The sequence below is a fragment of the Polypterus senegalus genome, chromosome 12 (assembly GCF_016835505.1).
Source record: "Polypterus senegalus isolate Bchr_013 chromosome 12, ASM1683550v1, whole genome shotgun sequence".
NCBI classification, from domain to species: domain Eukaryota; kingdom Metazoa; phylum Chordata; class Cladistia; order Polypteriformes; family Polypteridae; genus Polypterus; species Polypterus senegalus.
In genome coordinates this window covers 72,758,749-72,776,443 of record NC_053165.1, presented here as the reverse complement: position 1 = coordinate 72,776,443, position 17,695 = coordinate 72,758,749, and the positions used below count along the sequence as shown (strand labels likewise).

Here is a 17,695-nt window from a genome sequence, read left to right as displayed (position 1 = left end):
TAGTGGACAAGAAATTCATAACATTGCTCAAGCCTACTAGACTTGTAGAAGCTTAAATAGCCATGCTGGTTGCCAGTTTTGTTACATAAAGAAAAAGTTCTTTTTGACCTTTGACAGATCTGTGGGTCCACCAGCTACAAATAGTAAGTGGCAGTTTTTAAAGGTGAACATACCTCCTTTCAAGAATGCAGAGCTGCTTATATGGTTGGGGAAAAAAAAACTCTCCACCCAGGTATTCCAGCTATATTCTGGAGGTATGGTATTTCAAATGTGCACTGTCAGGCCATTCCTGCTGCGCCTCACTTAGCTGGGTACCCCCTGGGGGGGAAAATGGTCGCTCTGTCGACAGAACTTCACAGCAGCTCTGGAATTTAATTCCTCTTGAATCTTTTCATTAAGAGACTGCTGAGTCAGGCAATGTAAAAAATGCATAAGTCACTTTGGCCTCATTTACAAAAACACTGCATTACGAATGAAACAAATGACACATTGGCTTCTGAGCTCAGTTTAGGCAGCATTCAGGAATTGATTGGCTTCTTGTGCCTCTAATGAATTGGAGGGGAGAAAGGTTGCAAATAGTACCAGAGCAGCAGCCCCAAAAGTATTTATTTTTTCTTTTGCTTGATGTTAATGATAGACCAGACATATTATATTACATTTGAATGCTTGATATTAAATCTTCTTATTATTACTCTAGAAATGAGCAACAACTAGGCACTTCTGTTTTTGATAGAAACACCTTACAGAGTTGCAGAAAATAATCTTGACTTACTGTGTTTTATTTCCCTTTTTTATTCTCTCTTTCTTTATTATTATTTTATTCAAAGAACAAATCACAGTCTAATCCAAAAAGGCTAAAACTATATTATGTTTTAAAGGCAATCCATAGAATGAAGTTCAAATGTGGGGTAAATAAATGCTACATTTGGATGAATGTGTGCTAAGGAGTAATAGATGGGTGTGGTAAACAGAGCTGCTAACTTCCTCATGTCCATTGTTTCATATTGTGATTTGTGAATTTTTTTTTTCCAGACTAATATTAACATTCTTTTTCTTCCCTCTCAGGAACAATGAGACCTGTACAAAGAAATTTCTATGACCCCTCATCTGCCCCTGGGAAAGGTGTTGTATGGGAGTGGGAAAATGACACTGGCTCTTGGACACCCTACGACATGGAAATCTGTGTAACAATTCAGAATGCATATGAGAAGCAACATCCTTGGCTTGACCTTACCTCTCTGGGCTTCTGCTACCTCATTGACTTTAACAGCATGGCGCAGACCAACCGTCAGAGCCAGCGTAAGAGGAGGTTGCGTAGGAGAATGGACCTAGCCTACCCACTCACGATGGGCTCTATCCCAAAGTCACAATCCTGGCCTGTTGGCCCCAGCTTGGGACAGCCCTGTTCTTGCCAGCAGTGCATCTTGGTGAATAGTACACGAGCTGCCTCCAATGCTATTTTGGCCTCCCAGCGCCGCAAAGTCTATGCTGGCACCAATGGGGCCTCTGGGACTCTGACTATTGTGCGGCAGAGCAACACATTTGCAGGCACAACCCTGTGGTCTGCTGCATCTTCTGTCAGCGGCAGCTCAGCCAAACCAGAGCAAGTGCAGCCACCAGGAGCGCTCTCCACCTTCCCCAGGCTCCCACCTCCACCAGCACCTACTGCTGTCTCAGGCCAGAATAATTTAAACCGTCCAGGGACTCAGCGCACAGCAATAGTCAGTACACGAGGCTCCATTCCACCTGGGTAAGACTAATCTTCTTTTTGACTAATCTTTTTTGAGAAGGGCATTATATCGCTGTGTCTGGGACATCATTTCTCATTTAGGTACCTTCTAAGATTAGGTGTCTAAATAGGTTTAGAAGAGGCTATGCAGTTCAAAGTGTTTGTGTCACTTATTTTGCCCTACATGTTTAGGATTTAAGCATTTTTATTTAGATTAATCATATCCAGGCCTGCTAACAAATGTCATTCAAACTTTTCAGTTATGTTATGCTATGTGCCTTATGAAAAGGTTGGTGAAAAAAGTTGATTATTAATACACTCCGCATGCAACTGGCAACAGAAATGGGTGACTAGCAAAGTATGAAACACTGCAGGAAGGAAGGTTGCTGTCTATGAAGTAACACATGCATCCAGGTGTCTCCTTTAGAACGTTCATGCCAAACCTGCACTGTATTATGTTTGAAAAGTATAAGTGGTGAAACAAACCTTAAACAAAAACCTGGTCCGATGGTTTCCATATACTCCCATAATCCTTTTTTCATCACATACCATGGCAGATGATGTTGAGAATTGAATTCTGTCTCACCTGGATTGGTTCTGTCATCCAGGAGGTTTTAGATTCCTACTAAACTCATCATAATAAAGTGAACTTAATAAATGGATTCAAGGATCATAAATGCACATGAATCCGTGTATTTAAAATAACAGGCATACAGCATTTTTGTTCAATATTCCAGTATTAAATTAATCCTAAGAACCAGCAGGCACATTTGGTTTTTCTTAAGTTTATGTTGAAAGGTGATTTAAAGGCAGTGCCATGCTAACGATTTCTATTATATGAAAAGAGTTTTTTGAAGGCTTTTGAGCTGCTCTGGTGATTGATTCATGGCTTTATGTCATTGAAGGCTCTGCATCAGATTGAATTCCTATTGCCTAATATATGGCCTGCCATTCTAGATGAAATGTTGATCCTGCAAAAAAATAATATAAAATATCTTTACAAATTAAAACTACACAATGAGGTTCCTCTGTCTACAAACCCTGTGTTGCGTGCCGCCCACTGCTATTGCTCTGATTGGGATCTTTGCTGAGTTAAGCTTCCCTTGTAGGTTTTGTTTAACTGTAACTCAGATATATTTGTGTATCAATCAAGCATTCACTGAGCTTATAATGAGCCCTGTAGGCAACTTAGCAGCATGAAATCAGATAGCTGATAAAATATACAAATTCAGCATGTTAGAAAAATTTTAATTACACAGGTAGGTATTTTTGCCTTTGCTCTTAAAAGTAAACTTTCAATTGCTGTTGCTTTAGAACAGAGGTGGACACATTTTTCTCTCCGAGGACCACATGGACATCTGTATGGTCTCTAGCGGGGCTGCAATTGACAGATATCTAAATTTAGTAATGAACATTATTTTCAAACAAAAATATAGCTGTGGCATTCAAAAAAGTAGCAAATAAAATTAGCTTTTTGCTGTAATCCACTTTCTGCTAATTTACTTACAAAGTTACTGTGTTTAGTTAGAAATTGTCTCTTGAAGTTGAACTCCTTAAATACAGCAACACTGTCATGGCATATCAGGCACACTGTTTTACTTTCAATATTTGTAAAAAAATCCACACACAAGAGTGAGAATGTGTGTTTTTACATACGATCGAAATGTCAGTACAAAGTCCACTTCTTTAAACACCAGCTTATGCTTATACACATGTAAAATTATAAACAAGTTTACTCACTTGTTCACATGCTCCAAAACACACACTGATTATGTATTTGTCATTTTTGTTAATAAAATTGCAGTTTGCCTACCCTTGCTTTAGCTATATTAGCAGTTTTCAAAATGGTTTCATTTAAGTAATATAAAATATTTTTTTGTAACCCTTGACCCTCTATTGGAATAATCTATCACTCAACAATAATGTGGCTCCTTTCATGTTGCTGTCAAACCAGACCAGTTTACAACAACAGTAAAACGCAAATTTAAGAGAAACATGTTTTTGCAGGATTCTAAGACTTTTTGTGTTCATAAGAATTGCTTGTAAAATCTTTGAAATCATTTCAGTTTTTTTGTTTAGTGCTCCATAACTCAGTGGTGTGAAATCCAAGTTGATATACAGTTCAACTAGCTTTGATGTCTAGCTAAGCAAGATTTCAGGCATTTTGGTTTTTCCCCTATTTTTGGCCATCAGGACATGAAAAACATCATTTTTACGTTATATTTGGACCATGTTTTATGCAGGAAAATACACCCTTATGATAATGAGTAAACTAATTGGTGCCTTCAACTAAAATGATCAGAATGACTTGAAGTTGTGCAGGCCACATCAGCTGATACTAGTGGTTCACCACCTCGTGGGGTGTGAGGGGCCAAAGTTACTGCTTTTCACAAAACTTTAGAAAAATGGGGACTGGTAATATGGTCGTGTGGAGTGTCATTTTATGCTATTTCAAGGTTGCTAATCAGGAATATGGTAATATTTTTGATATGTGATTCTTCATTGGTGGTTGTATCACTCTAAGAGCTAAAATGACGAACTCCAGCATAAGCTTGTGAGTTGGTATTTTAAACTATTTTAAGGTCATTGATTATGAATGTGATGTTATTTTTAATTTCTGATCATTAACTAGTGATCTAGCTCTCCATGCACCTCTATCAGGGAATGAAAAATTACAAACTTCTATTTTAATCGTGAATATTTAAATTTGAAACATTTAAATGGAAGCACACATGCTAATATTTCAGAAATTTGATGTAACTATTCTTGTTCAGTATGTACTTTTGCCTAATGAACTAAATCATTGCATTTCTCATGGGCACCCTGAATTAGGGTGTTTTACACCAATTCAGACTTTTCCCCCCTCCTTTGGCTCTCTGTCTCCCTTTATCATTAATACTCCACTACCCCTTCATCCTTGCCAGTTTGTCTGTGCTTTTTGCTTTCATTAAAGCATCATCCAAAGAAAAGGGGTGCAATTGAAAACATAAATTTTTGGTTTTGCCATGCACTTGAAAAGCCTGAAGACTCTTCTTCACCAGGTTTCTTTTAACACAATTTTCATATCAATATTCCCCTTCAAGAGAAAAGCTTACTCACATAGATAACATCATAAGGAAGCCAAAAATGTTGTTCATCAGTCAGCAAATTTTCTTTATCAACGGAATTATCAGGTTGTTTATATTCTAATGATATGAACTGCAAAGTCAACTCTTTGTTTGCAAGAGAATGCCAGCTAAATCAAGATTGTCTGTCTACTTCAGAATGTAACATTACCTTTATACACCCTAACCCTTCTCAGTTCAGTGAACTGTACTTGATTCTTCCTGAGAAATGGCCTCAGTTTTTTACCTGTCTCTGTCATACTCACATTGATCTCAACGCTCTTGTATTTGCCTCATCAAACACTTTTCTGACAAAATGCCACTACACAGGTGAAACGGTTACTGATTAGTCCTAAGCAGATTTGACATACTTTGAAAAAGGTATCAGCCAAACATGCAGTATATTAATATTGCAGGTTCTGTCTTTGTCTTGGCTGAAGACTTTATTAACTAAGCCAGAAATACAAATCCTGAATTATTACTGTTATCTTTATGGCTGTCTGATTTATTTAAAATTCTTATTCCTTACCATGAATTCATATATGATTGCCTAAAACAGATTTTTTTTTTTCTGGAAAGCTTCACAATCCAGAGTCACCAGGAGCTGATGTGTCACATGAGCATTTTAATATCTTACAGTGGACTACTGTCAAATGATATATTCATATCATTTATAGTTTTATTGTAAGAGTGTTTTTTTAGTTTACATTGATGAAACCAGAAGATTTCTTTTATTTTGTTTTAATCATCTTTTGCTTTTCCCAACTTTATCCACATTGATATATTTGTAAGCAGTCTGTCACATGTATGTACAGACAGACACCTGCCAATAAACAAACTGGCACTATATCTAAACTGATGCTTAAACTTGGTTTGACATTATCAGGTTAGTGTCAGTCTGCTTGTATTGCTGTAGTTTATTTCGTAGGAAAGCAGCACATTTGCCCCGTAGAGGTAATGAAGGAGAACTAACAGCCTAATACCCCTATGGCTTACTGTCTCATTTTTTTGAAATGCTTTTATTTTAGCAAAGGATCATAGAGAATGAGCACCTTTTCCATCTCTCTGGGCTGAAGACAGGAGTCAGCACTAAATAGGACAGCAGTACATTCCAGACACACTCAAACACAATTAACTTAAGCTAAACAGTTTATGACCCCTGTCATGTTTACAGGACACAATAAGATACTTGCTTGTCTGTCTCCCACAAACTAAAGGCAGCAATATAATCAAACAACAGACAAGAAATCAAACCTCAAACCTAAAATGACAACTTCATGTGTTTTACTTGTATATGACTGGCTATTGATGTTTTCTGAAGGCAGCTCACTAGTTAGAGATCATATATATACATCCATGTTCTGCCATTTGTAAAAAATCCTAAGATGTGCTGGGCATTTATTTTAGCACAGATTTAGGTGTAAATAGAGCTTTGTGGTTTAACTTCTCAAGAGAGTTAAGATCATAGGTAAGACAAACAGGAAGAGTGTGGTCAAAAGATTGAGGGTTAGCTGCAACTATGAGAGATTTTGCATTGCAAGTGTCTGATCTCCATGCGATCAAAATCTGGCTCTTTTGGAAACATTTGTCCTGTAAAGACATTTCTGTCATCTTGTATTCTACTTAACTGTCTTTGTTATATTTTTATTTTATTATCGTTTGGTTCCTAAATAGTTATGTGAGAATGCTCAGTATGAAAGGCAAAGTGAATCCAGAAGACCCTGTTGGGTTATGGTAACTTGGAATATCTTGGTATGAGTGCATGTATTGTACTGTACTTAATTGTAAAGAATTATTCACTTTTCTTTTTTTAATTAATATTGAACCTACAAAGAGAGCAGGACTGTGTGCTGGCCTCAGAATTCCTATACGGTATGTGCATTTCTGTGTAAGACTGAACTGCTGATAATGAATTTTGTTAGGCCCTCAACAGGCAATGCTTCCAATTGAAAGCCACCATGGTAGTTGACTGTTTAACCAGGGAGGTAAGTTTGAAGCACTGACTCATTAATTTTACTTTGGAATGAATGCAGCATATAGAACAGCATATTTCTTCACCATTATAGACTAGATGTGGCAAAGATTACCACAGTCGTGATTTCTGCATTTTGAACCCTTAGGAATTAATGTTCAAGTACTGATTCAGATTTAAACTTCACTTTATAATGAGAATGGTATAATATAAACTGCTCAAAAAAATTAAAGAGTCACTTTGAAAATGCAAACATGCTGGATATATATATACTGATATGGACTAGGTAATGTGTTGAGAACGAAAGAATGCTACATCATTGATGGAAATGAAAATGATCAACCTGCAGAGGGCAGAATTCAAAGACACCCCAAAAAACAAAGTGAAAAAATGATGCGGCAGGCAGGCTAGTCCATTTTGCCGAAATTTCATTGCAGCAACTCCAAATTGTACTCAGTAGTTTGTACGGCCCCCACATGCTTATGTGCATGCCTAACAACGTTTTGGGGGGCATGCTTCTAATGAGATGATGGATAGTGTCCTGGGGGATCTCCTCCCAGGTCTGAACCAAGCCATCACTGAGCTCCTGGACAGTCTGAGGTGCATCCTGGCGGTGTCGGATGTACTGAAACATAATGTCCCAGAGGTGTTCTATTGGGTTGAGGTCAGGCGAATGAGTGTGGGGGCCAGTCAATGGTATCAATTCCATCATCATCCAGAAATTGACTGGTTATTCTTGCCACGTGAGGCATTGTCGTGCAGCAGGAGGAACCCAGGACCCATTGCACCAGCATAGGATCTGACAGTGTGTCCATGGATTTCATCCCGATACCTAATGCAGTCAAGATGCCATTGTCTAGCCTGTAGAGGTGTTTGCGTCCATTGATATGCCTCCCCAGACCATCACTGACCCACCACCAAACTGGTCATGCTGAACAATGTTACAGGCAGCATAACATTCTCCACAGCTTCTCCAGACTCTTTCTGTCACATGTGCTCAGTGTGAACCTGCTCTCATCTGTGAAAAGCATAGGGTGCCAGTGGTGGACCTGCCAATTCTGGTATCCTATGGAAAATGCAAGTTGAGCTCCATGGTGCTGAGCAGTGAGCACAGGGCCCACTAGAGGACTTCGGGCCCTCAGGCCACCCTCGTGAAGTCTGTTTATGATTGTTTGGTCAGAAGGAGACATTCACAGCAGTGGCCTGCTGGAGGTCATTTTGTAGGGCTCTGGCAGTGCTCATCCTGTTCCTCCTTGCCCAAAGGAGCAGATACTGGTCAGTCCTGCTGATGAGTTAAGGACCTGTTCTACAGGCCTGTCCAGCTATCCTAGAGTAACTGCCTGTCTGTTTCCTGGAATCTCTTCCATGCCCTTTTCCAACCTTTTGGCAATGGCTTGTATTGATGTGCCATCCTGGAGAAGTTGGACTACTTGCGCAACCTCTGTATGGTCCAGGTATCTCCTTTTGCTACCAGTAGTGACACTGACCGTAGCCAAATGCAAAACCAGTGAAAAGCAGATGAGGAGGGAAAAATGTCAGTGGCCTCCACCTGTTAAACCATTCATTCCTGTTTTGGGGGTCATCTCATTGTTGCCCCTCTAGTGCACCAAGCAGCTGAAGCTGATTAACAACCCCCTCTGCTACTTAACTGACCAGCTCAATGTCCCAGAAGTTTCATTGACTTGATGCTATACTCTGATTAAAAAGTGCTCCTTTAATTTTTTAGAGCAGTATACTCTATATTGCTTATGTCATTTTGATACTGACATTTTGTGTGTTGTTTTGGGTTGCAGCCACTACCATTTTGCATTCTTTACATGTGAACATGGCTCGCTGCAATTGTGGTAATGATGTGTGTTGTTGCCATTGTGTGTTTGCAGCATGTTATGTTAGACTATTTAAGAGTGGTGATGGGCTTCATTCTTTGTTTAACTGTCTGTATGTTTTTCAAAATATGCTAATTTGGAAAGATTAATTTTTTATAGTTAGGATCCTTATTGACTGTGCTCCCTGATCTCATTTTGTGCTTCGGCAACTGTGTTATTGGCTTCCAAATTTTGATCTCAGCCGGCACAATGATGATTCTTTTGTTTGAGCCAATTTGGTTACTCCATTTCCAGGTTCACAGTTTTAGTCCTTCAGCAAAAGCACTTAGTTTCTCATAAGACACTTATATTGAAAAGTATTTCAGTTTTGTACAACCCACAGTTATACATCTGTTATGTTCAGTGGCTGATTTTGAAGATTCTTTACAGTGAAATTGCTATCATTTTTATTACTCTTATTTTACCCAAGCTCATCATCTTTGGTAACCACAAAATTGTAGACAATTTGTAGTCATGGCGTACATTCTCACAAGAAACCATAAAACATCCATTTTTACATTTGAACTTGCACTACTGTATATTTGGATAAAATTAATGGTAACCATAACATTTTATTTAAGTTTTAAAAGAGCAGTGAGATTTTGTAAATGAATGAGCAATTCTCATAATTCTTAACTGAAATTTAATACATGATAAGGCAAATAAAATTACTTAAAAATAATTTATCAGTTATTATTTGGAATAGCATATGTTGCAGCGAGCACCATCTCAAGTAACACCAGAAAGAAAGGGAGGTGAAAAGCATCAGAGGGAAATATTTAGAAGTAGGAAATAGTCTGCAGATGTCTTTACACCAAGTCGTGATATAAATGTTGAATGCAAATGGGAGCCATGGAGAGACAAAATATGTTGACAAAAGAAATAAATACAGGAGCAACAGATCTGAAATATAAGAAAGAAATGTTAAAGATGTAGAAACATCTACATCCTTTCCAGGGTGACACATTTACTGAGCAGAAGACAATTGTACTATTTTATTTAAAAATGTGAAGAAAGGTGTTTTAGTAATTTCTTTCTTATGATTTACTTTGACCAGACCAGGTTACTTTTTAGTTCAGGTGCAGCCTGCCTAGTAAAGGGCAGTATTGACCTTTTAGCGGTGGGGTTTGGTGGGGTGGACAAGTTATTAGACTAAAATGAAGCCCACTGACCTACATATGTGACCTAGATACAGTACCTGCTCTGCACTTACATTGTGGCAATGTGAAGACACACCTTTGATGAAATAAAGTTTACATGAAATATTCTCTTGAGGTCATCATAATCTCTCCCAGGGCACTGGTGAATGAAGATGATATTGGGGGCATGGTGAAGCAAAAGAGAGATATCATCAAGAAAAGAAGCACCTGAGCTGATGATAGTAGGCATGGAAGAGTTTAAGTAGAAATGAGGCATGTTTTAAGAGTGAGTGATCTGATAAAGTCACTATAGGCCAGAATAACAAGCTGTCCTTAGGCATTATGAGCATAAAGTTGAAAATACAAGGAACCATCCAGTTCATATTGATGCATAACAGCTACATTTTCACCTTTTTTAAATTGGCATCAACTAAGTGACATAATAGTTTATTCTAGATTCATGTGACTCTTTATGTGCAAATGTAATTTGTGATTTTCATACTGAATGCATATTGCATTAATTTATTAGTGTATGATTTACTATTTAGAGTATTCAGTTTATCAGTGCCTTTGCAAATTTTGAAAATTTGGATGTGGTCCACACGTACAATGTGTGGCATAGTGGTTTAGGTTTTAGACTTCACATCCTGATGTTGTGGATTCAAATCCCACTACTGACACCATGTTACCATCAGCAAGTCACTTCACCTGCCTGAGCTCCAATTGGAAAAACAAAAGAAATGTAATAAGTTGTATCTTTTGGATAAAGGTGTCAGCCAAATAATAAAAAATAATCACAATAACATCATTGTCTGTTTAGTGTCCTTAGCTGGTCACAGTAGATATCTCTTGCTTGGTTAAAGTGGTGTTGAATAAGAGATGTGTAAAGCAGGTAGACAGCTCGATGTGAAAGACAGTGAAGTAGGACCTGGCATCTAGAAAGCAGTGGAACTATTATACATTTGCAGAGGAAGTGCTGTGATTTTATGAGTTGCAAAAAGTGCTGCTGTGACCCTCCTTTTCAGTTTGTGGTTTTGTCATCCTTAGTAGGTCTATAGTAAACACACTGAGGAATTTGAAGGGGTCTTCATCTTTGCAAGGTGTGGATTCACATTTACATACTTAAATTCAAAAGACAGTGGCAAAAACCTTAAGACAAGTTTGACTAAGCATGTCCCTCACAGGCACAAAGTGTTTTTTTGTTTTGTATCTTATAGTCCAGCTGTTTATTTGAGATTGGCATCTTAAGAAAAACACTCATTCAGCTTAATTTCATAATAAGACAAATAATTAACAGGGGTTGGTAAATCTGACACTTTCAGAGGCACGAAAGAGAGCGGAAGTAGAAGCTGTTCCCAGGCGAGTGGCTCTGCTCACAGGAAGTTGTGGTTCTCACCAAAATGTAGACATGTGGTTACTGGAGCGCTTAATGCACAAATTAGTTGTGGCAAATCACCACCCCAAGGCCCTCGACACATACACCCCCAAGGACTAACTCCACCCTTGTTTTAAAACAACAAAAAATAAGAGAGAACACTTCAGTGTTTTAACCATGCTTGTGCTATTCTCCGCCTTGCTTGTTACACCAGGTTTTAGAGGATGGGCATGCTGTGGGGTGGAATGGGGACTGTGAATGACACTCACCAGTTTAATTACCATTGTTAGTGTGTCCAGATATGGATTCAACATCAAATACTGTGTAGAAAGTCTGAAGCCATTTAAGACAATTATTTATAAAGTTTGCTATCTGGCAGCAAAAGTGTATTTGATCATGAAGGACTATAAAACAGAATAAATACAAATTAACATTGATACCATACAAAGTAAGAAGAATGTGTTGTGTAATCTAGGAAGTTTTTGATATCTTGTAAGACAGCTAGAGCAACACAGGTTTGGTTTCTAAACCTCTCATCATGATACCTCAGCCATTCCTTGTACATTGCATATCAAAAGTATTCACCTCCCTGGGACTTTTCATATTTTATTGTTTTACAGTATAGAATCACAGTGAATTTAATTTGGCTTTTTTCTATGCTGATCATTAGAAAAGTTCTAATAAATGTCAACGTGATAACACATCTCTGCAGGTTGATCTAAACTCATTACAGTTTAGAAACAAACAATAATTGATTCTTAAATCCCATTAACAGCACATCTGATTCTAAATAATTAGGCAGTGATTATTATGAATGTGTTCAGAATTTAGTCTCCTTAGCATTATGTTCACACCTGGAAAAAAACAGCCAAAAATGTTTAATTCTGTTCAACGTGAAAAAAAATATTGTGTAACAGAAGCGCATTAATGCTAAAAAGTCAACATAAACACAATAAGAAAGGTCTGTCTAATGTCCACAGTTGTACTGATGCAGATTTAGCACATGTCCTTTGTGTGATATGTTTTATTAAAAGTCACCAAAGCACGGCCCAACAATGCACTCAAACTAGAAGAGTGTTTCATGGCGCACTTATGTTTTTGCTGTTGCTTGCATATGAGAAGGCGGAATGTGCCAGATCTGCATGATCAATGTGCCCTTTCTGTTATTGTAGGCTATCTACATAGTAAGGTTTAGTTACTTCCACATTTCTCACACAAGCATTGATAGTTGCTACACTGTGAACAGTGCTTGTTGGGCTTATGTATCGGGCTTATGTCTTTTTTGTATTTCCACTTGATTGCAGTCATTTTTCCTTTTTGCCGTGCACCTTCTTACACCATTGTGAACCTTCAGGTTACCAAATTCACCAGGCGTATCACACCAATTCGGTCATACAGTGCTATATTCATTAGTTTCACTATCTGTGTCTTTGTCGGATGACCAATTTATACTGTTGCTTGATTAGAGTAATAATTGGGTTTACGATTATTCTAAAACTGGCTTTACAACTCTTTGTTCACCCACTATTGAGATTTAGTTGAAGGCCCCACCCCACTGAATATTGAGTGGCAAAATGCCTAGAAATGTTCGTTTTTTTTGCAGCATAATGTTATTTTATCCACTAGATGGCAGCAGAATACTGTTTTGAGCATTATACAGGCTTAATGGTGTTTATTGGCTCTTAACAACTAATTCATTCAAGAGACATTCAGGGTGAATCGTTATTGTATAAAATTTTCCGAGCCAGAGGGAGGTTAATGCAGACTTTGTTGTGCATTTTTCCAAACATTTTCTTAACCTTTTAGGGTTTTTAATTACAAGGATTTTAATTATTATGCTGGTTTGTCATTTAGACCCTTCTTTCATATTTTTATATTTTTTATTTTGATGTTATGCCACCATTTTTGTTTACTGATGATCACCACCATTAGTTCATGTGCTTCCATAGTATAGGAATGGATGTGTGTGGTGCATGACATCAACAGAGAGATGGGATAAAAGATTGTTGATTTGATTTCATCCTTATCCAAGACTGCAGATAATTCAACTCATTCAAGTGATTCTTTAATAGTATTGTGGTCTTCCAGTTAATAAAAGTATGGTGTATCCTTTTGACTTTGATTTTATGTTCTCGTTTAACAGTTTAGTTACACATTTGCTTGTCTTCCCCTGTCACTATCCTTGCTTTCCTCTTGTAATACCATTAAAAAAATATTTTTACAGTATGCTAAATATGACTCATAATATTTAATTTTTATGTTTTCATTTTACTGTGTTTCTATTTTAGAATTGTTTAGATAATTAATCTTAACCTGTGGGCACAGAGCTCTTATGTGAAAGCTGACATTTATGTAATCAGTTCTTTAGCTGAAATAGCAAGCAGGTACAAATGAATACATTAGATCTTTAATATTCATAAGGTATTTTTCCAAGAGTGATTAATTTGCGACTAGATGAAATTCTGGGGTTTATGCAAAATAAACACAGACAGGAATTCCAGAAAAGTAAGTATAAGATTATTAAAAGAGTGGCATTATTTATTAGAATGAATTTGTTTAAGCTTAGATTATGTAACCAGTGTGTGTATGCTTGTAAGAATATGTGAAACGAGGACTTGTGAATTTAATATTAATGTTTCATGTTTAACTTAATCAACAATTAACCAGACCAGGGGAGATAACCGGTTGTCCCAATGTTTGACTGATGCAATATCATACATAAGGTAGCCAGCAAGGCACTATAAATTTAAAGAAGTTTAGAAAGTATCTCTAGAGAGATTTCATAACGTCAGATATAGATAGATAAGACAACGGGAATATAAATGTTTTTCAACATGGTTGTTTTTGTTATACTGTGTAATTGAACAAGATATGCAAAAATAGAAATTATAACTGATTTATGGGTAAAATTGTAACTGATGTTAGCTTTGAACAAGAAAAAGTTGCTTTGTGCATTGTGCTTTGTACTGTGTACATAAACTTTGCTAGAATTAAAAAAAAAAAAGAAAAATTCCATCTACTGTCCCAATGCTCACAAGACGAAAGACTATAAAATCTAAACTTTGTTGCCTGATATAAAACTTGCTATATGATCCTGATTTGAGTCACTCGGGTTGTATGTTTCACATATCAAACATTTGTGCCTTGTTTTTCTGTAAATAAATATGAGTAATAGATGGAATAAAGGTTTGGATATTATCTCACTGAAGTTGTCTTGTTGTTAAATGATGTTTAGCAGTTACTGACAAGTGTTGTTATAACACTGTGTTCATTCAAGTTTAGTTCTTTCAGAAGCAGTGGTGCTCGTATGGCCTGCCATTAACCTGGTAAGGGAACGTCTTCTGGCAAGCCCTTGGCTTGTATTAGCTGGTGTAGCTCTTTCAAAGGTAGCTATGTGAGTGAGAAAAACTCCGCAGGAGTAGCCCTAATGTTGGCTTTTGGCTTCAGGTAGGGTATTCTGAAGTGTACCCTATTCAGGGGAAGGCAATCCAAAGACAGACAGACACAATTGTGAATCCTAGCAAGGACGCTTCATATACGAGCCGCTTCCAACCCCTGATACGGTATCGAAGCTGTTGAGTTAAATTTGTATTTAAAGTTATCTGTGCTTACATAATGTGAAATAGTAAAGTACTGCAGGATGTACGTAAAAATCAAGGCTAACAATGTAGGTATTGGTAGAATTAACTTTCCCAACAATATAAAAAGACCTAACAGGTTAAGGTGCCTTTTGTGAACACTTTTTTCACAGTAAAACTCCTCTCAACTCTGTCTTTTCTCTGGATCCTTTTTAATTTCTCTGTTATTTTTCCACTGTTAGCACAACAGGAAGTACCCAGGAAATGCATGATAATGGTGCAATTTAACAAAATTGGATATTATTATGGTTTTGAGATTTCTTTGTACTCAGAGTCTTCTGCAGTTTTCATTTATTGACTTTTTGTACTTTTGATGCTTGTTTCAAACTCAGTTTTTCTTGTTTATTACACTGTTATTCTGATTTTTTTCATGGACATTTCTGTTTTGGGCTGTCTTTTGGAAATGGTACCCATTACCGCCTTATGACAACTGTCAAATTACGTGATGTCATGAAGCAGTCACTATACAAGACAGCTGTGCACTACTTACTTTGTTCAAGTTTCTGGATTTCAAACAAATGTCCATGTAAGAGTTAGTGGTTTCAAATTCTTTGTGTCATTAATGACTCTGATGTTAATGTTGGGGCCTTGACTGCTAGGAGCCTTTTTAATCTTTATGGCTTTGATTTCTAAAACAAACATTTCTAATGTATGATTTTAGTTTTGACTGTTTAGCATTTTGGATTTTGTTTTGGTGTTTTGCCTGTATTATTATAGACTTTCAAGTTTGGCTAGATTTCTTTTACTCTTTTGAGCATCTCTCTTTGAAAGACTTAAATTTCCCTGTTGCAGATTTCTTCTTCTGTCCTTCCCAGATATAGCCATGTGGCAGTAGCACACAAAGCCAGATTTTCAAAAGTGGTGTTAATGCTGTCATGATGAAATTTGAGTGCTCAGACATGTCTTGAAGGAAATGGTCTAGTGAGGCATGCTGCATCTAAGGAACAATTTTTATTGAATTGCAGCAAGGAGATGAGATTGCAGTAAAGTTCATACAGCATGGACAACAACCCAATGGTAGTGAATTCAGATATGAATGTTTTGTTCAAAGAGATGTCAGTATGTCTGAAGAAGAGTTGGCAAGAACTTCATTGATGCCTGTCTGCAGCCTCTTCTGAAGCACAGTGCCAGCACTGACATGTTCTTAAGGTGCATTTCATCTTGTTGTGTAGGACATCTGTTAAAATTGATGGACTGATGACTGCAAATAAAGAAAAAAGAGATTTGCATTCATTAATTGGTTCCTTCAGGAAAATTATGTCTTAGAAAAACTTGTTTATATTTCAGCATTTTAACAAGCCCAGACACAGTAAACACATTTAAGACCTTTTGGAACACTAAATGTGTGCGTTTGGCCAACACTGAGACCCAGCCTCAGCATAACTGAAGCTCTGTGGGATCACTTGGACAGAAAAGAGAACTGAAAAGCAGCCAAAGTCAAAAGAAGAGGTGGAAAAATGGACTACATGACTACTTAAAAGAAATTACACAGCAGTGTACCAAAGCAATGTATTTTTTATTTTCTGTTCCAAGGGAAGACCCATAAAGTTCTGGTTTGTTTTTAAAATACAAGACATTTTTCATCTTTAGTCTGTCTGTCTGTTCAATTGTATTTGAACTAGTTTTAAAAAATATTTTATTTGCTGGCTTAGGACATCTACACAATACTGCAGTAGCAGAATGAGAGCTGGTGTGTGCCATCTGTAGTGTATCCCACAGCTAATGGATAATGACTATATCATATAACTTGCTCCATTGTTATCCAAAGATTGTCAAATGTTCCTATATGACAAATATATCCCAAGATTTTATTTGGGTGAGAAAAGACAGAAGTTTAGAGATAAAGTACAATAGTTGTGCTAGTTTTTTGGTTTTTCTGTGCTCCTTGGCCATCAGACCTTACTCTTAGTATTGCCTAATCTTATTTTTATATTTTTCTTTCTTCAACTTGTAAAGCACTTTGAGTTGCATCATTTGTATCAAAACATGCTATAAAAATAAATGTCATTATAGCTGTAGCACCAGAGAGTGGCAAGGTCTTGCATGTTGATAGCAAACACAAGGAAAAATTTCACCGTAGTCTGTACATGTGACATTGACGACCTTACTGTGTAAACCTGTAATGTCACTGTTAACCTGTATTGTTGTCACCTGGCTGGGCAGATATATAGACTTGAGGGTGTTTATTTTCCCATATCTTCCTCCTTGCATCAGTGTGAATCACTGTAAACTAGGACTAGGATTTATGACACCAACGGTAGAAGAGATGTTTTTCCTAGTCTTAAAGTTTATGTGTTATATTGACCACTGCAAATAGACCTTGTTGCTTGTCACCTACAGTAGTTGTAGTCGCTGAAAGTCGGGAACGACAAAGAAATGGAAACCAATATAAAATAAAAAGCAATTTCTTTATTCTTGGTGAGTTAGAGAGACTGCGAGACTGCCCCAAAAGCTCAGAGCAACTGATTTGGTTCAGGCAGACTGCCCTAAAAGAAAAAATGTTCTCTCTTTTATCACCTAGCTTGTTCATTAGCCAAAGAGAGAACAGGAAAAAAAAAACATAACAGTTCATTTTGAGGTCATACATAGATTACGGGTTTCATCTTAATTTATGACATACAGGAGTATACCAAAAAGAAAGAACCACCAGGCACTCACATTTCTAAGGGATGTGCCCTTCTCAGTATACACACACAAGACCAATTTAAAGCAGTTTCTATAGTTCAGTACATTAGTTATAAAGAAACTACATTCTTATAGCTTTAATATCTTCATTAGGTTTTGTCTGGTTAGATTAATAAATCCTTATTTGTTAATCCATAAGGGACATGTTTCTTATAGTTTTAAGCAAGAATTCAGAGACCGATCACATT

The 17,695-nt window shown here is 37.1% G+C and overlaps 1 protein-coding gene across 2 annotated transcripts in view; it reads left to right on the top strand.

The window, feature by feature from the left end:
• Window positions 1-17,695, top strand: part of dtx1 (deltex 1, E3 ubiquitin ligase) — a 98,455-nt gene that overhangs the window by 41,578 nt on the left and 39,182 nt on the right. For both annotated transcript variants that reach the window (XM_039772246.1, XM_039772245.1), the window contains exon 2: window positions 1,066-1,750. In XM_039772246.1, the coding sequence (XP_039628180.1) occupies window positions 1,066-1,750 (685 nt within the window). The remainder of the gene's footprint in view (window positions 1-1,065; window positions 1,751-17,695) is intronic.